Source organism: Pongo pygmaeus, chromosome 1 (genome assembly GCF_028885625.2).
Source record: "Pongo pygmaeus isolate AG05252 chromosome 1, NHGRI_mPonPyg2-v2.0_pri, whole genome shotgun sequence".
Classification (NCBI taxonomy): Eukaryota; Metazoa; Chordata; class Mammalia; order Primates; family Hominidae; genus Pongo; species Pongo pygmaeus.
The window spans coordinates 6783222-6807152 of NC_072373.2; the positions used below are offsets into that span (position 1 = coordinate 6783222).

At 39.6% G+C, this 23931-nt stretch overlaps 1 protein-coding gene across 3 annotated transcripts in view; it reads left to right on the plus strand.

The window, feature by feature from the left end:
* PLD5 (phospholipase D family member 5) overlaps window positions 1-23931 on the plus strand; it is a 433240-nt gene that overhangs the window by 236887 nt on the left and 172422 nt on the right. For 2 of the 3 annotated variants that reach the window (XM_054448618.2, XM_063670607.1), the window contains 2 exons: window positions 215-383; window positions 23586-23697. In XM_054448618.2, coding sequence (XP_054304593.1) covers window positions 215-383; window positions 23586-23697 — 281 coding nt within the window. The remainder of the gene's footprint in view (window positions 1-214; window positions 384-23585; window positions 23698-23931) is intronic. The other variant, XM_063670608.1, reaches the window with a different exon arrangement.

Sequence of the window (23931 nt, forward strand, 5' to 3'; positions counted from 1 at the left end):
ATGGAAAAATAGAGCATAAACTCTGAGAACACAGTAGGTTAGTAGAGGTTAAATGTAAGAAGATTTTGTGGAAAAAAATGTAAATTATGAGGACAGAATGCATTCAGAATGAGTAAAGAGTATTTTTTAGATGTCTGCTGTATGCATATATAAAGATCTGTGGCTTCAAATTTGACTAGATTTTGTTTGTTTGTTTTTCAAAATCTTTTCTAAGAATTGCCCTGGTGGAAAATATTCCTGAAGGCCTTAACTATTCAGAAAATGCACCATTTCACTTATCACTTTTCCAAGGCTGGATGAATTTACTGAACATGGCCAAAAAGTCTGTTGACATAGTGTCTTCCCATTGGGATCTCAACCACACTCATCCATCAGCATGTCAGGTAAGCTACATCCTCTGTGTGTGTGATGATTTTACTTATGTGCATTTTCCACTCCTTAGTATTCTGCTCCTCCACTCCTCAAACTCAAGCTCATTTATTTTAGTCTACCCGCACCCAGAGTACATGTACATTATTACATTTATGTAGATGTGCCGTTGTTAATCATATGTCACTCAGCTCCTACTAGAATGCCAGGTTTGCAAGGACAAAATCATGTTTCATCTTTGCCTACAGTCGGCTCTTTATACAGAATTGCTGTGTTGTACAACTTCAGGACGTGCTATTTACATGATAATCTCTGTCAATGGCATGGTCCAGAATTTTGCTTCGCCCAACCTGCATGTTTACAGTTCTAATTGTGTAACTGCTCGCTGAGGCATTTATTTGGTTAATTTGTGTTATAATTCACCTTTGAAGTTATAATTCACCCACAGCCACATTTTTTTAATAGAGTGAAATTTCCCAGGATAGTTGTTTTTCTCGACTGTCATATTTGGATGAATGGGAAACAGAAATATGCTTATTTCTTTTAAAAAATAAGGCTCGGAGAACTACCTTTAGAAAACTGACTTAATCATCTAAACGATTTCTGAATAAAATGCTCTGGGTGTAAGAAAATGGTGCTGGTGATTTTAGTGTGTTTTTCTTTATATTGGTACAACTATGATAGTTTACATTAAGCTACCCTATCTAAATATATAGCCATTGGCCTACACTTAAATGTCATATGTAAGTCAAGGGTAAAACAAGTTTTGTCTCCTTTTATGCAAAATGTGTTGGCATTAAGCTTATAATCATGATCTCATTGGTAGTTTGAAAGCTATTGAATCTACTCAATTATACTATTTTAAAGTCAAAAGTTACTGCAAAATAAAAACAAAAAACACAAAGGCCGTAACTAAAGAAGAATGGAATGAGTTTACTAACTGTGTTCTGCACTTTTCCATCTCTACTAAAGTTTAAGTATGTGTTTCAGGATTTATTACTCCATAATGCCTCCTAAAATGTAGTGGTTTAAAGAAATAGTATCTATTTGTTCATGATTCTGGGCAGGATTTGGCAGAGAGGACTTACCTCTGATCCATATGGTGTTGGCTGGGGTGGGTTGCCCGGGGATGGAGAATCCTGGATGGCTTTCCTCACATATCTGGTATCTCAGCTGGGGTGACTGGAACGTCTGGGATGGCTGAGTCTCTCTGCATGTTCTGTCATGATTCAGTAAATCATCTTGAGCTCCTTACACGGTGGTTGGATCCTCAGAAGGCAAAGAGCTCTGGAATCCTAGCATGTTGCTCCCAATCTATTCCATTGGTAGAAGAACGTCTCAAGGAAGAGAGGAGCAACGTTGCTCCAGGAAGAGAGGAGTAACATCCAAGTACAGGAATGAGGATTATTGGTGACCATCTTTGGAAATAACATACCACAGCCCACTCTCTGGCAGTAGCAATTCATGTCTCCCTTTTACATGCAAAACACGTTCACCTTATTCCTCAAAATGGGAATTCTACTACATCAAGGGCTCTGGAGGGAAGCCAGAGATCACCGCCAATACCCCTTTTGCTCTTATGCGGGCTCTTTGGCTAGATCTAGAAATCAAATTGACATCAGGCAGATTAGCAGGAGAAAAGTCAACAAATTTTATTAGTTTTACTCGTACATGTGGATCTTCACAAGAGAGTGAAGTCCAAAGAAGTGGCCAAAGTAAGATTTTTTATACTTTTTAGACAAAGAACAATAAATTTGAGGAGAAACGACAGGACAAAGGGGGCAGTCAATTTCTAGGGGAGTCACCAGGAGATATAGAAGGGGTATAAAACCAGTGGGAGATAGGGCTACTTCATTAAGTGTATTTATTCAGGTCCATGGCAGCCCCCAGTTTCCAGTCTCTGGTGATAAGGGCTATTTTCTCACCCTGGTACAGGGAGGGTGTGCTTCTCAGAAGAATCTTTATGGTTTGCTGCCCACAGGAAGAGACAGGTCAGCTATCCCTTACTGAACTACAATTTTCCCAGTGTTTTCCACTTGAAATAATCATCACTATACCAACCTGACATATTTTGAGATGGCACATCCTTCACTCCTTCAGCTCAAAATCCAGAGTCTCTGTTTGCACCAGGTCTGGATCTGAGTGAGGATTCTCATGTGGGTTTCTCTTGATTTGGAAACATGCAAGCCCAAAATTTGTCTTTTCTTTAGGCTAGAACCATTCAAATTCTTCCCTTCTACTTATATTTTTATTTTATTTTATTTTATTTTTGGAGACAGAGACTCACTGTGTTGCTCAGGTTGGAGTGTAGTGTTGCAACCTCGGCTCTCTGCAACCTCCGCCTCCTGGGTTCAAGCAATTCTCCTGTCTCAGCCTCCCGAGTAGCTGGGATTACAGGTTCGCACCACCACGCTCAGCTAAGTTTTCATATTTTTAGTAGAGATGAGGTTTCACCATGTCAGCCAGGCTGGTCTCGAATTCCTGACCTCAAGTGATCCACCCGCCTTGGCCTCCCAAAGTGTTGGGATTATAGGTGTGAGCCACTGTGCCCGGCCCCCTTCTACTTATTTCGAAATGGAGAATAGATTATTGTAAACTGTAGTTTACTTCTATAGTTACTGTAGAAGTACTTCAAAAACTTGTAATCTGCCTGAAGAATTTCAGCCGGCTTCACAAGTTCATTAGTTGTATTTTCCATGTTCTATTTTATAGCAGGTGGTACTATTGCAAGCACTCTGCCATTGCATAATACAGATGGCCCTTTCTCAAGGCTTCAAAGGAAATTTCCTACTCTTCTTCCAGCCTTGAATGATAGGAGTAGAGGCTAGCCTCCATCATAACCCAATCCCACATGGCTTTATTTATTTACTTATTAATTTTTTTGAGATGGAGTTTTGCTCTGTTGCTGAGGCTAAAGTGTGGTAGTGTGATCTTGGCTCACTGCAACCTCTACCTCCCGGGTTCAAGTGATTCTCCTGCCACAGCCTCCTGAGTAGCTGGGATTGCAGGCACCTGCCACCACACCAAGCTAATTTTTGTATTTTTAGTAGAGATGGGGTTTCACCATGTTGGCCAGGCTGGTCTTGAACTGACCTCAAGTGATCCACCAACCACAGTCTCCCATATGACTTTAGGTAGATGTTATTGATGTAGAAGGGTAGATGCTAGATGTTATTGATGTAGAAAGATGATAACACTTAGAAGCTTAGTTCATGTCACTCTCTAACAACTGGCCTGCTGCCAACAAATGGAATTTTTCAACTTACTGCCTATGACCTAACTATCGTTGAACTCACAGGCAAGCTTTTAGGAAGAGACCTAGTTTAGAATAATGTCTTCTGGTAGAGTCATACTGTTCCTGCCAAAGAGACACCTCTTACCTGGCTCTCGTCTCCCTAATAGCAACAGACTTCCGTACAATGTAAAACCAGTTGGTTTTCTGTAGTTTTGAGCCTAATTTTGCTTTGCCTGTTTATAAGGGGAAGATCTGCCTTTGCAAACATGAAGGATAGAAGGGCTTTATTTGCTTTGGGAATTAAATGGATTAAAGGTACTGTGAGACTGATCTTGCAGTTCTCCCTACACCTGTCTGTCCCTGGCCATGTCCTGTGGGGAAGCAATGATGTTTGGAGGGTTCTCACTTCAACAAAGTAGTGGAATTTCTCCTATTCTTCTAGTTTGTTGGTGGCCCAGTGACTGTTTCTGCAGAATCCCAAGCCTTTGGTCCCCACTGGCCAAGAGCCAGGCATGGACCATGGTCTTAAAGAGCAAGCGTGCAGAATTTAGGGTGTTTTGTTGCCTGACTGGCTCTCTCTCACCTTGCCCCTATTCACCTCTCTCAACCCCTAGAGCCATATGCACAACAGGTTAGCATTAAAAGGTCCGGGAGAACTTATCTGAAGACCACATTTCTTGGGCACTTAAAGATTAATTTTGGAGAGCCGGGTGTGGTGGCCTGTAATACCAGCACTTTGGGAGGCCAAGGCAGGCAGATCACCTGAGATCAGGAGTTTGAAACCAGCCTGGCAAACATGGTGAAACCCCATCTGTACTAAAAATACAAAAATTAGCTGGGTGTTGTGGCACATGCCTGTAATCCCAGCTACCCAGGAGGCTGAGACAGGAGAATTGCTGGAACCTGGGAGGCGGAGGCTGCAGTGAGCTGAGATTGAGCCACTGCACTCCAGCCTGGGGGACAGAGTGAGACTCTGTGTATTTAAAAAAAAAAAAAAAAAAGGAAAAAGAAAAAGATTATTTTTACAGTCTATTCCCCTCCTTTCCCCCTCTCACTGGGCAGGTAGGGGAATAATTGTGAAGTGATGAAGAATGGAGAAAGGAAACAGGTACTTGCTGCCAACTCCTTCTTTTTAGGTGCAGTTCAAGGACCCCTATATCCTGTTTTTTGCAGATAAAATCACCAAGTTTTACCCTAAAACTTCACTGCCCATAAAGAGGCACTAACTGAAAGCTACTTTGATTTAAATTTTTACCTGATTTTATCTTTCAAATGGAAAAGGAAATTCAAGACTACCCAACGTTTCAAACTTTGGGCAGGCAGTCTTTGGACTTGTGTGTGCCCTTTTATCTTTATCAAGACCCTATAAATATTGGCAGATAGTCTCTCATTGGTTTATCGCATGCAAAAATATGCTAGGAAAAAACAGTTCACACCCTGATTACTCAAGTGAGCCAAATTTAAATTTTCTTTAAAATATTCTGGTGCCAAACACTATCCTTCACAAATATGTGTGATAAAAAAATGTGTCAGGTTCACAGCTTCTTTTTCATTAATTTTTTTAAAGATAATATTTTTTTATTTGGGGGACAATAGTCAAATGTGACATTTAATTTTAAACCAACAGAGCCAGAAAAGTCCTAAATGGAACCATAGATGGCACATACATAAAGAGGGACTATAACAAAAAGCAGCCCAGATGTTTTTTATAAGGTAGCAATAAGAAAATGCACCAAGAAACCACGTAGCCAATGGCAGGCGGAACAGCTCAGCAGCAGACGCACACATTTTATTGGTCTGGTCTCTGGATGAATAGCAATTTTGTTAGAGTGAGTGTGATGGTTGCTACTAACAGGAATGATGAATATGTGCTTTTTTATTTCACACACATTTTATTGGTCTGGTCTCTGGAAGAGTAGCAATTTTGTAAGAGTGAGTGTGATGGTTGTTACTAACAGGAATGATGAATATGTGCTTTTTTATTTTTCATTTGCGTGGAAACAGACATGTTGATTTAAAATGTGTTTTTAATCTGTACCTCCAAAAGGTTGCTGTTTGGGTTTCCACCCTGAAAAACCCACTTTGTTTTTCTTGTCTCTTTCCTGGTGTTAATCTGTTTGTGTTTGTTTCCTTCTGTGCTAAAGGAAACTGGACGGTGCCCTTACTCCGTATCACAGCCTGCTAAGGGCTGCTGAGGTCTAGAGTTTCATGATAACTGTATGTTAGAATTTTATGAAAATAACGTGGTCCGGCAAAAGTTTTTTGTTTCTGTCTGGATGATGAGTTGCCACCCTAAAATGTTGAAATTCCTGGGACATCTTGATTGCTAATTTATGAGACAAAATGATGGGAATTTATGAAATCAAGCCTGTTCAGAAACAGTCAGGAAATATAACTGACAAAGGCTCATTAGTAGAGCTACCTAATTCACTGGGTTAAAAAAAAGAAAAAACTCACACTCTATGAATTCACTGTGAGGAACCTATAAAATAATTAATAAGCTGCAACAATGGAATCTTAAGGAGATGTATTTATGTGAAATCAATTAGATACTGGTCTACCAGTGAGCTGTGATTGCCAACTGATGATACATCAGAATTGTTTGATTTCGAGAAATTATGATTTTTTTAAATCAAACAGTATATATGAAATTGCAAGCAGCAAGCATAAGAGCTCAGTGATCCAGGAGGTTGTTTTTGGGAAGTACAGGCCTGGATCCTACATCTACACAGTGGCTAGCAGATCTTAGCAAGACTGCAGAAATGAGCCAGGAGTGGAGCTGAGGTTTTTTTGTTTTGTTTTGTTTTGTTTTTTGACAACGTTGGGCAAGAGGATGAACTCTCTATGCCTCAATTTCCTCAAGCCAGGAGTGGAGCTGAGGTTTTTGTTTTGTTTTGTTTTTTGGCCTACTTATTAGCTATGCAACCTCGGGCAAGAGGATGAACTCTTTATGCCTCAGTTTCCTCGACAGCAAAATCAGGGTGATAACAGAACCTGCCTCATAGGTGGTTGTGCAGATTAAATCAGTTAATACCTGTAAAGAGTATAGAACAGTGTTTGACCATTTTAGTGCCTATATAAGGGTTTGTTATGATCGTGAATATTGTTATTCACATTCACTTATTTGTGTACACACTGTAACTCTGGTTCAAGTTTATTCTGTTAGCAAGTTCTTATTATGGCTCTTACACTGTGCTAGAAATTGGGATGGTTACTGTGTAAAATTAGAAGGGGATTATAGTTTCTGCAAATGTGAGACTCTGGGTAGATAAGAAGTATTAGGCAAATTATCATTGTATGTGGAATTCTTACTTTCGTTTGATTTATTAATTATAAATCTTCAAGTGTGTGTGCGTGCACACACACAGTCTTACTCTCACTCATCTACTCAAGCAGTTATCGGTTGACACACCCATTGAGAAGCAGCTGCTCTATCTTTGGAGAAGCAGGGGGTACTTCAGATTTGGAAAAGATCCGGAAGGACTATTCACCCCCCTCACCATCCAAAACAGCCCCATTCTCAAGAATTCTACAAGCTTAAGAATGCCTTTTTTTACCTCTCCATTTGTCCTGAAATTTATGACCAAACACTATCTAGCAAAGTTATCTGGTAAGATTGTGAAATATTTGATCTTAGAACACTATCATTTAATAGAAAATACAACCACAGTCTATATTTGCACACATGTGTATGTGTGTGTGTATCTCCCTCTGGACAAGTAACATCTTGAATTTTGAAAACACAGTAAATTATGTGGTCTTCTTGAACCTACAGTCCCTCCTAATTTTTGTTGATTGATGTTTTGTTCTACATTGAAGACCCATATGGCCTGGCAACATTCATATGACCCTGTCATTGTGATTCAGGCAGCTGTATCCATGTGTGACTCAGGTCTCCAGGCGCTAGCTGGTAGCCCACTCATTCCTTTTCTGCAATATTCTTCCTAACTGATACGATCAATGCAGTTTAACCAGCAGACAAGGGCTTTTGTTTCATCAAACTTATAAAACGTTTCCTTGCCATGTTTGTTTCATAGACATCCTTATCATTCTTTTGTAAATGATATTATTAACATTTTCTATTATAAACCACTGCACGTTTTGGCCCATAATACCTCTTACCTGTCCTAAGGAAGCCCGCAGCCTGGTGGAGTCCTCTATAGCCCCGTGCCTCCAGCACCTCTTGCTCCCAGGCTCTGCCATCTTTTCCATTCTCCATGTTCCGTGGCTCTCTAAGCCTACTTGTCCTTTCTTGCCTATCCCTACAGTCCTAGGCAAGTCTCCATTCCCTCTTCAAGTCTTCTGAAGGAGACTCTTTATTCGTTTATCATGCAAACAGTCAGCATCTACTTTGGAACACAGGGCTATGCCTGAAACCCAGAAGAATCCTGTTTTTGACAATGTCACTCCCATGTAAAAGTCTGATAAAACTATCTAATACTCGTGTGGCCCAAACATGAAATATTTAATTAAAATTTCTTAACAATTTTTTTAACCCAGGAAAATAACATCATAGCATTTCCTGGTTTTCATTTTGCCTGGAAAAAGATTGGCATAGTTGGTGGAGACGGGATCCTTTAAATAATTGAAATTCTTTGAGCCTATTGTAAGTGGCAGGTTGGGTAAAGCAGTCAGGGAAAGCCGGATATTCTGATGCAACATAAAAACACACATTTCATTTTTGTTTTGATGTAGATCCTGAGGGCTTATACACATTTCTACTATATTATGCAAACTTCTTACCGTCTAGTTTGTCTATTTTTAATGAGGACATAGGGAAAAATAAAACATGTATAAATGAATGAAAGCATAATTAGGATACATACAAATTCTCTGTTATTTGGCTCAAGTCAGAATTGTGTATTTTGTTTATATTTAGTTCTCAGCTCTTGGTTTTATAGAAAAGGCAAATTCGCAGTATTATTCCAGATCCATGTACTACAGGGGAAAGATCATAGGCTTTGTCATTTATACATTTGATTGACTAATAGTTTAGTAGTTGTGGTCACATTGAACAAATGTCACAGCTCATCTGATCTTCAGTGTTCCCGTCTATTAATTAAAATTAATTCTGATTTATAAATTTATACCCCTCTATAAAATGGGTATTTTAATAATAATGCCTATCTCATTTGATTGCTTGGTGAATTCAATTAGATAATATTTGTAAAACAATAAAGAATGGAGCTTATAAAAGATAGTTGTGGTTTTCATTTTTGTTTTGATGCAGGACATTTACTTTCAAATTTAGTGGACACAACTCTATGTAATCTTACAACAAGAATAATATTCAGCTGTCTGTCAAGATTTCAACTTATATGAAAAGAAGTTAAGATAGAAAATTCTACACAGAATACAAATTCAAATTGCTCTCTAGGGTTTAGGTGAAGAAAGGAGAGGCCGGGCGTGGTGGCCAACGCCTGTAATCCCAGCACTTTGGGAGGCTGAGGCGGGTGGATCACGAGGTCAGTAGGTCAAGACCATCCTGGCCAACATGGTTAAACCCCATTTCTACTAAAATACAAAAAATTAGCCAGGTGCAGTGGCGGGCGCCTGTAGTCCCAGGTACTTGGGAGGCTGAGGCACGGGAATCGCTTGATCCCGGGAGGCGGAGGTTGCAGTGAGCTGAGATTGCACCACTGCACTACAGCCTGGTGACAGAGCAAGACTCAGTCTCAAAAAAAAAAAAAAAAAAAAAATGAGAGACAGAAAAACACACATATTTTTCAGGTAGACTCCCACTTTTATCTCCCAATATGGTGGTTTTCAACCGTGGCTGCCGGTCAGAGTCACCTTGGGGGATTTTAAAATATGCTTATGCCCAAGCCCATCCTAGACCAGTTAGGTCACAATATTTGGAGAGGGGCCCAGGCTTCAATACTTTTAAAAACGATGAGGGGATTTTACTGGGCACCTAGGATTGAGAATCACTGTTTTAAACCATCCCGGTCTAATAAACATTGCTCAACTTTCATAGGTTCCAAGATTGGGCCAGGTTGGTCCCTACCCCGGTTTGTCAACCTAACTTTGCCTGTTTTAGATTAATCCTGTGATTGCTGTTGTTCCCTCCATAGTGATGTAAATGAGTAGCAGCTTGTACTTGACTATTCCACATAGCCCTGGACTCTAGGACCCATGTCGTATTTATCCTGCTGGTGTTATTGTCCAGCGTACCACCAGTAACAAAATGGAGTGATTGCTTTTTGGTTTGAAACAGTAGATTACCTTCAGCCTTCTCATCTCCAGGCTACATATGATATCAGTAGAACTCCTGGTACACTATCAGCATAAAGACAGCATAACCTCATGGAAAGAGTGCCCCTTTATTTCAAAGTAGCACCTATTCCCTGCTCCACAGAATCAACACTCAGCAAATGCTTATTTGTTAATTAGCATCCTCTCATTTTAAATGTGGCAACAAAATGATGTTAAATATGTCTTTATTGAACAAATATTTATCAAGGTGCTGTGCTATTTGCTGGGGATAGAAAATCAAATAAGCAAGGGTCCCTACCTCCGTAGAGCTCAAAGTGTGGTGAGGGAGACAGACAAACAAAAAACCATTTATAACAATACAGCACAGTAGAACAACAATGAGGGGTGCTCTCAGCAAATTGGCTCATACAGGATTACCTCTGCTTTTGAACTGTGCAGCAGAGCTCACACGGTGGATTTTGGTCCTATTTTTTCTTGGTATGTTCCTGCTGCTGCTTCATGCTGCCATTTCCTCATCTGTTGAGTAATCCCGATTATGTTCTTGCTTGCTTTCCAACATATTTCTATGGGAAATCATTATTCTAATATAAACTCATAAGCATTATCATTAGCAAGAGTTTAACCTCTGTGATTCCTTTTAAATCCAATCATATGGCAGTGAATAAATCATGAACCTAAGGTATTCCTTCTAATTGTTTGTATTAATTACTTTCTTTAAGATGGTCTTATCTGAGTTTGTTTGCTTGCATGCTTGTTTATTTTTTCTTTGTATCTTCATTTGTGTTTTTCCTATTTTTCTATGACCATTTTTTTTTTGGTACTTTCACTCAAATAGAATAGGTCAGATTTTTTCCTTTGTCATTAGTAATAACCTCTCATGATCAAAAATTTGGAAACTATGGAGAAATGAGAGAGAAACCAAATCCTCCAAATGGCCACCAACAAAAAAAGTTTTTGACAGTTTGATATTTCATGCATAATTTGTATACATAGGCTCATATTATATAAAAAGAATTATATCTTTTGTTTGTTTGTTTGTTTTTGAGACAGGGTCTCACTCTGTCACCCAGGCTGGAGTGCAGTGGCGTGATCTCAGCTCACTGTAACCTCCATCCCCCCGGTGCAAGCAATTCTCCTGCTTCAGCCTGCCAAGTAGCTGAGATTACAGGTATGCACCACCACGCCTGGCTAATTTTTGTATTTTCAGTAGAGATGAGGTTTCACTGTGTTGCCAGGCTGGTCTCAAACTCCTGGCCTTAAGTGATCCTTCCGCGTCGGCCTCCCAAAGTGCTGGGATTGCAGATGTGAGCCACTGCGCCCAGCCTAAAGAATTATGTCTTAATTTTGAACTTAACATTACAACGTAAGCACCTTTCCATTTTATTAGAAACACTGGTAAACATATTTTAATTGGCTGCATAACATACAGTGTACTAGACTTACCAGGTTAAGTTAATATAACTATTTCCCTCTATTGGACATTTAAGCATTTATCTTTTCCCCCTTTTTCTGAATGAGCTGCTGCAGTAAATATGTGTGCTTTTTTTTTCTTACTGTTCATTTGCTCAAGATCAATTCTCAAAATGTAAGGTATCTGAGCTGCCTTGTGAAGACCACGGAATATTTAGGGAGCATGTGGCAAGTTCTCATGGCTTTTCCCTGGGGATGCTGGAATCTCACTGCAGTGAGGTTTTGAAGGAATTCTCTGTCCGTTCTGTGTGGGGTCCTCTTCCCAGCTGGAATAAGTGATTGCGGAAGCGTTGGGGATGTTTGGCACATTCTGGTGCTCCTTTCTTGCCTTGGTATCCCCTCTTTCCTCTGGAGCAAAGGAATGACGCCAGGCTGTGGATGTTGTGCTCTTCCAGACACTGCTGAATGGCAGTACCAAGATAATGTTGTCTGTCCCCTCTGCAGCCAGAGTGGACGCTCGAGCAACCCCACAGGTAATTTTCAGCTACTGTAGGATTCCAGCCGCCGAGAGCCTGGTTACCAACCTCCTGCTTCTGATATTAATCTCTTGCTATTTCCTGGCCCGTGATTGGCATGATGAGCATATTCATCTCTCTTCATCTGTCCCTGACAGAGATGGCTATGTTTATGCCCACAGGATGCATAATTGAGATAACCATCATTAAGCAAGGCCTTGATGATGAACTGTTCAGACTCATTAAATCGTCTAATGAGATGGAGCCTGTTATGATGAATGGACAGGCAGCCTGCATGCCTCCACGCCAGATACTCTCTGCTGGTTTCAAGCAGATATTCCTTGTGGCTCATTGCCAAAAAATGAGTGCTGTCAATCAAGGTGCTGGGTCTGTGGCACTGAACTCCTAAAGCTCTGATTGATCCATTGGGACATCTGTGAAGAGATGAAGCGTCCGCTATCTTCTGGGTTTGGGATAAGGAATTCCATATTTCTCCTGGCACATCCTTAGAGCTATTTGCATATTCTGGCCACCACTCCAATTCCCCTCTCTCTCTTAAGCTCCAAGCCTAATCAGCAGGTTCATCACTGTGTTATCTCACAAACAGTATCTGGATTCTTTCCAATTTATAAATATTCATATATATATTCATATATATATATAATTTGTGTATACAAATGTATGTATACAAATATATAGAATATGTATATATAATTTATATATAATTTTAAATATTACATATTTAAACATATATCATTTATATATAACATTTATTTTATATTTATATATAAAATTTATATAAATATATATAACATTTATTTTATATGTGTGTATATATATATATATATATATATATATATATATATAAAAATAAAATTTGAGACAAGGTCTTGCTTTGTTGCCCAGGCTGGGGAGCAGTGGCACAATCATAAGCTCACCTTCAGCTTTATCCTCCTGGGTTCAAGCAATCCTGCCTCAGCTTCTCAAGTAGCTAGAACTATAGGTCTGTGCCACCACGCCCAGCTGATGTTTTTAAATATTTTTAGAAATGTGGTTATATTGCTCAGGCTGGTCTCCAGCTCCAAGCCTCAAGTGATCCTCCTGACTGGCCTGACCAAGTGGTTGTGATTACAGGCATGAGCCAGCACACCCAGCTCTTTCCAGTTTTTTTCATTGCAATTGACACTTCCCTATTTCACCAACCTCATTGCTCTTTCAGTCTCCAGTTCTCCCCTGTAATATCATTCTCCAATTTGCAGTCTGAGTTCTTTTCTTAGAACAAAAATGTGATTGTGTCCTTTGCTGTGTTAAATGCTTCAGAGGGTCCACATTGTTTTCCAGATGAGATCCAAACTCTTCAATGCGTCTTACAAGGCCCTTCATCATGTGACCCCATTTATCTCTCCTGTCTCCTGCCTGCTTTCTGGACTCTGCCATAGGCTCCACCTGGAACATTCTTTCTTCCCTACCTTTCTTTGGGGAACTTTCCCTGAGGCCTTATGCTGGGTTATTGATGCCCTGCTATGCTTTTCCCTTGCTCTGTCTTCCTCCATCCTGGAATTTGGAATATTGGGCTGTATTTGCTTATCTGTCAGCTACATATTCCCCTTGAATATCGCTAGTACTTTCAGGTCGCTGACACATAGGAAGCAACAAGTAAATAAATGCTTTGAATGAATTGGCCTAAAAGTCACTTCTCTTTATCCAAGGGCATTTGAGAATAAAGGCTGACACTGACAAATATACAAGGAAATAACATTCATGCTTATATCTGTGGCAAACTTTTGTATATCCTACAAACTAAAAATTCAGTAAGATATAAGTAAGTAAATAAATATAAGTAATATAAGTAAATAAATATCAATCTTATAGCAAATTTAACTAATTGATTAAATAAACTAATGAATTAAGCCCAAAGGAGATTCATATGTGTATGAATATGAATATTCATATATCATATGATCTTTCCTCTTAGGTCATAAATTTAAAAAATCAAGGCTAGTATATTGCTTCAAAAGAACACTTTGACTTAAATCCTAAATCTTATTTTCTTATGACTGTAGCATCAAATGTTTAATATGTTCAATCAGTTATATTTCCTTTTTAATTTTCATTTAAACTTTATACGCATGTATACACACACATATATATGTATGTATAAGTAGGATAATGGTATATCCAAGATAGACTCTTCTGCAATTGGGCGCTTATGTTTCTCTGGGATAGATTTCTAGGTGTAGGATTCCTGGGTGGAAGAAAGCCGATATGTCAGAGTATCATTTCCCCAAATCTCCAAATCTCTGACAAGAGGAAGTATTGACACTCTTAAATGTTTTTCAGTCTCTTTGAGTACAAAGAAAGGTCTCTATTGTGCTGTTTTGAGCTTCCTTGATTACATAAAGCATCTCCCTATGTCTGTTGGCCATAGAGGCTTGCTTTGCTTTGCTTTTTTTTTTTTTTGGAGACTGAGTCTCGCTCTGTCACCCAGGCTGGAGTGCAGTGGCACAACCTCAGCTCACTGCAACCTCCACTTCCCGGGTTCACACCATTCTCCTACCTCAGCCTCCTGAGTAGCTGGGACTACAGGCGCCCGCCACCACGCCTGGCTAATTTTTTGTATTTTTAGTAGAGACGGGGTTTCACCGTGTTAGCCAGGATGGTCTCGATCTCCTGACCTTGTGATCCACCCACCTCGGCCTCCCAAAGTGCTGGGATTACAGGCGTGAGCCACCACGCCTGGCCAAGGCTTGCTTTTCTTAATCATTGACTGTTCTCATACTTTTCCTGCATTTTACTGGGCTTTAGGACTTTTATTATTTTTGTTTGATAGAAACAGAGCCTCACTATGTTGTCCAGGCTGGTCACAAACTCCTGGCCTCAAGTGATCCTCCCACATGGCCTCCCAAAGCACTGGGATTACAGGTGTAAGCACTGCACCCAGCCAATTTTTAACACATTTTGTAGAGTACAGCTATTATCCCTTCATCTCTCATTTGTGTAGCAAATATTTATTCCATATTTTCTTATTAACTTTGTAGTATCTTTTGCAGTATAATTTATTTAAATATGTTATAATTCTATATGTCTGTATTCTCTTTTATTACTTTTATATAGCTGGCTTGTATATTCATTTCCTGTGGCTACTGTAACAAATTACCATAGACTTTTTGGTTTAAGAAACAGAAATGTATTTTCTTACAGACCTGGAGGTAGGAAGCCTGAAATCAGTTTACCTGGATCAAAACCAAGGTGTCAGAGGGTGATGCTCCCTCCAGCGGCTCCAGAGCCTGCCAGCATTCCTCGTCTTTCCCAGCTTCTGGTGGCTTCTGGCATTCCTTGGCTTGCTGCTACATCTTCCAGCCTTCAAGGCCAGCATCTTCCAATCTCTTCCTGCTCCATCTTCACAGTATCTTCTCCTCTAGTTATGTCAAATCCCCTTTTGCCCATCTCTTATCAGTACACTTGTGATTGTATTTAGCATTATCCTCAGATAATCCAGGATAATCCCCCATCATAAGATCCTTAATTTAATAATGTCTACAAAGACCCTATTTCCAAATAAGGTAACATTGATAGGTTCCAGAGATTCAGATGCACTGTCTTTGGGGAGCCATTATTTAGCCTGCTAACAGCCTGATTAAGGTTCCCCCATTCCAAGACAGTACACGTCATTGCCTAGATTTTTTTGAAAGTATTAGTGTGTACTAATTCTGACTGGAAACACACTTTTATTTGTAATATAATATAGAGGTCCCTTCATATGTGCCAGATTAAACCTTTTTAACTTTTTCGAACTGAATTAAAATAGTGTCTTTTTATTGATAAAAATCTTGTGCCTCTATTGACAATAGCAAAGACTTGGAACCAACCCAAATGCCCATCAATGATAGACTGGATAAAGAAAATACGGCACATATACACCATGGAATACTATGCAGCCATAAAAAAGAATGAGTTCCTGTCCTTTGCAGGGATCATGGATGAAGCTAGAAGCCATCATTCTCAGCAAACTAACACAGGAACAGAAAACCAAACACCACATGTTCTCATTCATAAGTGGGAGTCGAACAATGAGAACACGTGGACACAGGGAGGGGAACATCACACGCCAGGGCCTGTTGAGGGACGGGGGCAAGGGGAGGGGGAGAGCATTAGGACAAATACCTAATGCATGCGGGCCTTAAAACCCAGATGAGGGGTTGACAGGTGCGGCAAACCACCATGGCACATGTATACCTATGTAACAAACCTTCACTTTCTGCACATGTATCCCAGAACTTAAAAATTAAAAAAGAAAACAAAACAAAAAATCTTGTGCATACCATTTCTGGATTATCTATTAAGTTCCCTTATATATTTATACATTCTTATGCCTCTACCATGTTAATATGATGAATATGATTTTATAGTATTTTTAAAATAATACTGAAGTTATTTATGGTTATAAATTTCTCTTCCACACCAGATATTGCCTCCTTTCATGGTTTTGCTATGAGGTACCCACCTATTCATAGCTTTCTAGAGAAGGCATACATTTACTTTTCTTCTTTGGTATAAGGATAATCTAAGAGTGAGTTTTAAATTTCCAAATAGGTAAGATTTGTTTTACACTCACAAAACATGTAAATGATTTGTTACTAACTTTCTTAGATTGTGAGCTGAGAATGAAGCCTATAGAATATCTCATTATAACTTTTGTTCAGGCTTCTTAATGGCAGTTACAAGACAGATTTTTGTAAATGTTCCACAAATGAAGATTGTTTTGAGGGGATTTGATATATAGAGTGAGAAGTATATAAAAGCATACATATAATCAAGTTTATTGATAATATATAATTTTTATATATTCTCATTTGTTTTCTATTCGATCTGCCCAATTTTGAGAAATATATTTTGAAGTATTATGTTGTGATAGTGTATTAATTGCATTTCTATTAATTTTTGCTTTATATAGTTGCCACGCCCTTTGGTACATCTCAGGTTACAGCTCTCAAAGCACCATAAATTGTGTCATTTCATAAAAATGACCCACTTTTTCCCATCTAATACCTTAAAGCCCACCTCCATTTTTAGTATAACTTTTACTGAGATTGTTTATCCTGTTGATCATAGATCAGCATTTCTCAACCTGTTTTTTATCATTGTCTTCCTGAGGAGCCTTCTAATATATATTTTTTCTTAATACTGCCTCCCATGATATTATAATATCACGGATATACTGTATATGTGTTCTATGTATATCTGTGTGTTAGTCATCGAAAGAGTAACACTATTTCAGTCCCTTTGGGGCAATATCACTCCCATTGAGAATGCATGTAATTGATTCTCAGTAGACCTTCCCCTGTAATGTGTGACTTCTATTTCAAAAACCCACATTTAGTGCGTGAAACACATGTACATATCGTATTGTTCCTCACTTATTTCTTCTCCCCTCATCTTCTTTGATGGTGTTCAGTGTTATTTACTGTTTGGTTACAGTTTTTCTTTAAATATGAATATGTTCCCCATATGGGTTAAGTAGGCAAGTAGTCTCTAAGTCTGCTTATATCTGCAAATATTTCTTTCACCCTGGCAGGTAACATTCTTGAGTGTGTAAAGGATTCTCGGGCCTCAGTCTTTGTCTTCCGTAGGCTATACAACCTTGTACTTGCAGCTGGTTAGATGTCTGCCAGTCTATCTGATTCATTTTCCTTGATGGATAACATTTATTTTTGGCGAGAGGTTGGTCTTTCTCCTCGATGTTAAGTAATTTTACAGAGTATGGCTCTATGTTTTTTTTCTACATCAAATTTGCCTTCACCTTCAGGTACCTTTTCAGCTTGTAGATTTAGTTCTTTCCTCAACTTGGATCATTATTTTTTAATTTTGGTATTATTTGCAAACCTAATCTTTTTGCTTCTTTTTCTATTCTAGTATGCCTGTGAGCCACATATCTCCTCTATTTATACATCAGCCTTTTCCCCTGATTCCTCTTATTTTTTTCTCTCTTTCTCTCTCTCTCTCTCTCTGTGTATGTGTGTGTGTGTGTGTGTGTGTGTGTGTGTGTGTACTTGCACATGTGTACTTTGAGATATTTCTTGCATTTGATCTTCAGGCCACTAATCCAGGCTTCAACAATGGCCATATGGTTCTTTAATTACTCTTCTAAGTTAGTTCTAAAATCATCGAGTATTAGTACCAGACATACTTGACCATCCTTGAGTGCACATATTGTGTTTTAGTTCTAACTTCCATCTTCTCCAGAAGCCTGTATCACCAGGTCCCCATTGTGTTAAGCATCTTCCTTCTTGTAATTGGTTCTCTTTAAATGTGTTGATATTTAACTTTATCAGATTATTAGTGGCTTCCATCCTTCGGGTGAAGGAAGGTAAAGGCTGGAGATACAGCATTGAATGGTTTACTAGTTCCCCACTGGGGCAACCAAAGGAGGCCTCTCTGCTTATATACCCAGCCTCGAGTTTAGGGAGGTGGCCTAGGCTCCTGCACCGCCTTTTGAAGAACAGGCAACTCTGGAACACTCATATAGGGCTAAGAATTGTTCTGCAGGCCTCTGGACTCCCCAGAACCTGAGTCTGCTGGTAATTGAGTGTCCCTCAGCCCCATCACTGCTTGGCTTGGGAGAGTCTATTAGACCGTAGCTGGGAATGGAAAGAGTGGGAGAGACTGAGGAGTAACTTTCTTTAAGAATACCCCTTCCTTTTCCGACTTTAACATAACAAAATGATCATTCAGGGAGAACTGTGTTGCATCAGGAAGAGAGATGTATGTTCTAGGCCTGACTTTGCCACTAGCAAGTCATGTGGTCATCAGCATGTCACTCAGTTTCTTGTACCTCTGTGTCCTCGTTTGTAAGATGAAGAGATTGGCCAATTATTGATCTAAGTGGTCTTCCAGCTACGGCCTTCTCAGTTTGTAGGAAATCTCAGTATCCTGAAGATTCTCATTATGATGTGGAGTAAAATTCAGTGGTTTTTCCATCTGTGTTCTGTGGAGCCCTGCAGATTCTGTACGGGAGGAAAGGAAGGGATTGGAGAGGTTTCGCTTACCTTTTTATTTGCACTAAGACTTCAACTGCTAAAACAAGCTTGAAAGCCAGCACTAGAGTCTACATAAGCCTCAGAATTAAGTTTCTCTAACATGACTTTGAGTTTCTGTTTGGTGTTTTTGCTTATTTCCTTCACATTGTGTTTGGGCATTTCATCCTGTCTCCCAGTTGTTTTGGGTCAACAGAAGCAAGCAGTATTTATGACCCACCAGTCTTTTGGGATTGAAAGGTACCAGAAGATGCCACCTCAAAATAGGCCTCTTTGGCATATGGATTATTTTGACCTATGGGGAACTGAGAACCGGCAGTGCAGGAAGAGTTTTTTTTTGTTTTTTTTTGTTTTTACCTTTCTCTAACTGCATAAAAATGATGGCTCTGTACCAGGAAGACAGAGACTCCTGGAGACAGCTGTCATCACCTGAAAGGCTCTTACCTGTATAACAGGACAAACCTTACTAACCATACTTCTCCTCACCTTCTTATAACTTGCCTTCCGCACCTGGAAGCCCCAAACTCATTTTCCTTTGCTTAGCCAAAGATAGTATATAAACCTCAATCATCTGGCCACCTCCTTGAGTCTTGTTTCTTTGCTGGATTCCCTTGTATGCATGTAATTAAAACTTTGTGTGTACATAATTAAAATGTTGTTGGTTCTCTCTTGATAGTTTTTCATCAGTTTGATTCCTGGGCCCAGCCATTGAACCTAGGAGGATAGAGAAACAGGTTTATTTCCTCCCCTACAGGATTGAAGGGTCTCCTACATTAAGCATCCCTTCAAAGTCACAAAGGGGCCGAGCTGGATCTCTAATTTGGGGGTACAGCTTCCTGCATACGACTCCACTGTACATCATAAGGTTTTTACAGACTTCATTTACAAATTGGTTTAAATTAGGTCAGCGTTCCTGAGACACTGATAGTCTTTGAGATAATTTATCTAAGTCTGAATTGTTGGCTAATGTTCCTTACTAGAAAGGGCAAGGTTTTATATTGATGATGTTTAAAAGCCAAAGGGCTTTTGTTATTTCTTATTTAAAAAAAAAAATGATGAGTGAGGCCGGGCACAGTGGCTCATGCCTATAATCCCAGAACTTTGGGAGGCCGAGGGAGGTGGATCACCTCAAGTCAGGAGTTCAAGACCAGCCTGGCCAACATGGTGAAACCCTATCTCTAATAAAAATACAAAAATTAGTCGGTCGTGGTGGCAGGTGCCTGCAGTCCCAGCTACATGGGAAGCTGAAGCAGGAGAATCACTTGAACCCAGGAGGCAGAAGTTGCAGTGAGCCGAGATCACATCACTGCACCCCAGTCTGGGCAACAGAGCAAGACTCCATCTCAAAAACTAAAATTTAAAAAAAAAAAGTGAATGTAACTCAGAAAGCATTAGGAGGCCTTACTGCAGATCTCTACATAGAGTACGGTTTAATACTTTTGGAAATGATTACATTTTGAATGTCTTAACAAAAATTATTGTATAGGGAGATAACACACTGAAGATGATTTAATAGAAATTCTACCTCAAGCCTAAGCATAGAAACTCTATCCAAGCCCAAGATCATTACAGTGAGCACTATAATTAACAATTGTGGGATTCCTTGGTGTAAGTAATCAGCACATACTAAAAGTAAAAATAAGCTTTATTTAATGACAGTCTGCCAGTATCTGTGGATTTTGGAATTTCTATTTTCATTCATGTGTGAGAGTTCTGGTTGTCTTTAAGTCCCACAAAAATAACACAGTGGAAATCAATTTAAGGCACAGAGCCAGAAATACGATAAGTTAGATGGTCTCTTGAATGTTTCATCGGTGCCAAATATATTCTGTTAACTAAAAAAAAAATGAATTTGCCAAAAAATACCGGCCCACTGACCGTGGGGCCTTATGGAACACACGAAGTGTTTGTTTGTGTGAAAGGGAAAAATACAAACAACTTACGTGAACACGTGATGACCACGAGTCTAGGTTCTGGAAATCTGGGCCATGCACACATCACCAAACCTTCAATGGAGTAAGAGTAGAATGGACTCTTTGGAGGAGTGCCAAAACTGACAAGGAAGTATTATTGGTATCAACTCTGTCTGTGGAAGAACCACAAAGCCCCTTGACATGGATTCTCCCTCACATCCTATACCTGAGCCTCTCACCATCCAAGCCCCTACCTCTACACAGTACATTTAAAATTTACATAGACACTAAAATCCGCAAATCAGCACCTGTTTTTTTCTTTTGTGTCCTTCTCTGTCTCTCTGGTTGTCTCTGTCTCTTTCTCTCACCCTCCCTCTCCCCTCCTGCCTCTCTTTTTTTTTGGAGATGGGGTCTAACTGTGTTGCCCAGGCTGGAGTGCAGTGGCACAGTCATGGCTCACTGTATCCTCAAACTCCCAGGCTCAAGCACAACCTCATCCTCCTGAGTAGCAGGGACTACAGGCGTGCACCATCATGCCTGGCTATTTTTTTTAACTGTTTGTAGAGACAGGGTCTCCTGATATTGCCCAGGCTGGTCTCGAACTCCTGGGCTCAAGTGATTCTTCCACCTTGGCCTCCCAAAGCACTGGGATTACAAGGATAAGCTTGGCCTCTGCCTCTTTTTTAAATAAGGAGTTAATAACTGTCTGATGCACTCAACATACCATACCAGAATACCTGGTTTGTGGTGAGGCTTCCTCCAGGCTTTTGGGCTTTTGGAGTACAGAGAAATTTAATCGCTTTCGATGAGCTCCACTTTGAGCAACTTTTATTTCTACGCTTGTTTAAACTAAAAGGAAGCCTCCATGCATGGCACAGGTGCAATGGTGCAACTTCCACTCTGTCGTCCAACACCCAGGGGTTATGGAACAATGGCTATGCCAGCCAGCTCCAGGCTAGAGCACAGCTGGATGTGCCAGATACTCCTGCTGCTGTCAGCTGTGACCACAGCACTGGCATGCCAGCTTCTTCCTCCTAACACCCTAAAGCTTCAGGGTCTTGATCTTCAGTTTCTCCCTTTCCATTTCCCTTTCCCTTTCCTTTTCCTTTTCCCTTTCCCTTTCCATTTCCTTTCCCTTTCCATTTCCTTTCCTTTCTCTCTTTTCTCTCTCTCTTTTTTGTTTTTTGTTTTTTGTTTATTTATTTATTTTTTGACGGAGTCTCACTCTGTCACCCAGGCTGGAGTTCAGTGGCACGATCTCAGCTCACTGTAACCTCCACCTCCCAGGTTCCAGTGATTCTCCTGCCTCAGCCTCCGGGGTAGCTGGGATTACAGGCACCCACCACCATGCCCAGCTAATTTTTGTATTTTTAGTAGATAACTAAACTGGGTTTCCCCATGTTGACCAGGCTGGTCTCAAACTCCTGACCTCAGGTGTTGTGCCCGCCTCAGCCTCCCAAAATGCTGGGATTACAGGTGTGAGGCTACGCGCCTGGCCAGCTTCTCTCTTTTCTAAGGCTGAATTGCAGGAATCACCACTCTGCCTCCACATTTCTACCATTCTCTCTTCCCAAGTCACCAAACCCGTTCCATATCATTATTCACAGTCCATTCTTACCAGAGCAAGATAAGACCTTGCCACTGTGGGGCCATTAAGACCAAAGCCTTATTCTCTGTTTAGCTCCTGAAGGCATTTGAGTTTGTGACCCAACAGCAAAAAAGCTAAAAAATCAATACAAGAAGACCATTTTCCTTTTATGATAAGGAGACAGACGAGAGTCTATTAAAACATACAAAGGATGATAAATAGGATAATGGTGCAATCCAATGACCTGAGATAATGCAATGACTGTGAACCTACTGTTACTCAGTCTGCCTGAGATTAAAACTTACTGTAAAAATTATATGCTTTTGAAAATCCTATAAATAAAACTTTTATTTATTTGTTTGTTTGTTGAGATGGAGTCTTGCTCTGTCGCCCAGGCTGGAGTGCTCTGGTGCAACCTTGGTTCACTGTAACCTCTGCCTCCCAGGTTCAAGCAATTCTCCTGCCTCAGCCTCCTGAGTAGCTGGGACTAAAAGTGCGCACCACAATGCCCAGCTAATTTTTCTATTTTTAGTAGAGACAGGGTTTCACCAGGTTGGCCAGGCTGGACTGGTCTCAGACTCTTGGCCTCAAGTGATCCACCTGCCTCAGCCTCCCAAAGTTCTGGGATTAGAGGCGTGAACCACCATGCCTGGCTGAAAAACTTTTATTTTTGATTTTGTTTTTTATTTCAGTTATTTTTAGGCAGAACATTAGTTGAATTCATTAAAATACATTTAAACAACATGAATTCAGGTAAATCACTGATTAGTAACCATAATTTCCCTCTTAACAGCTAATACTTAAAGAATGCTTACTTACTATTAACATCTTTAATCTCACAAAAACCTTTTGAAGTAAATATTAATATTATCTGCATTTTGCAGAGGATGAAACTGGAGATTAGTGAGATTAAGAAACAGCTTTTAAATTGGAAAACCAGCTGGAATCCGGGTCTCTTTGGGCTAAAACACAACTGCTTAATCTTCTTCGCTGCCTCTTCATGTGTAGATAACAGATTCAAAAAGCAGAAAAAGTGTAGATTTGCACTGTAGCATTGGAATTATTATTGCAATAATTGTTTAATTGCACACTACCCCCCAAAAAGTACAATCTGTGTTCATGCTACTACTCTATTGATATAAACTCTTTTGAAAGAATTTCATAAATCTGAATACCAGTTGTTGAAATGCTTGACTTTTTAACATTTGAATGAATAGATTAATTTTAATGAGTTTATTTTTACCTGTCTAAATTGGTAAACATTTAGGTTTTCTCACTTTCTTTGTCTCTGAATATTTTTTCCAGGGTCAACGTCTTTTTGAAAAGTTGCTCCAACTGACTTCGCAAAATATTGAAATCAAGCTAGTGAGTGATGTAACAGCTGATTCAAAGGTATTAGAAGCCTTGAAATTAAAGGGTAAGACCAAGGTTGATATGCTATTCTACCGCTGGGTGTTCTGTTAAGATACCTTTAATTTCACTTAAAATAATATATAATTTCTTTATAGTTAGTACATTTCACTTAGTACATAGTACATTTACATCTTCTTTGAAAAATAACTCGATTAAAGTTTTTGAGTGGAGGAACTAATTAATATATTAGGATTTAAAAACACAGTTGCATATTAGTGTAAGCAAAATAATCTACTGG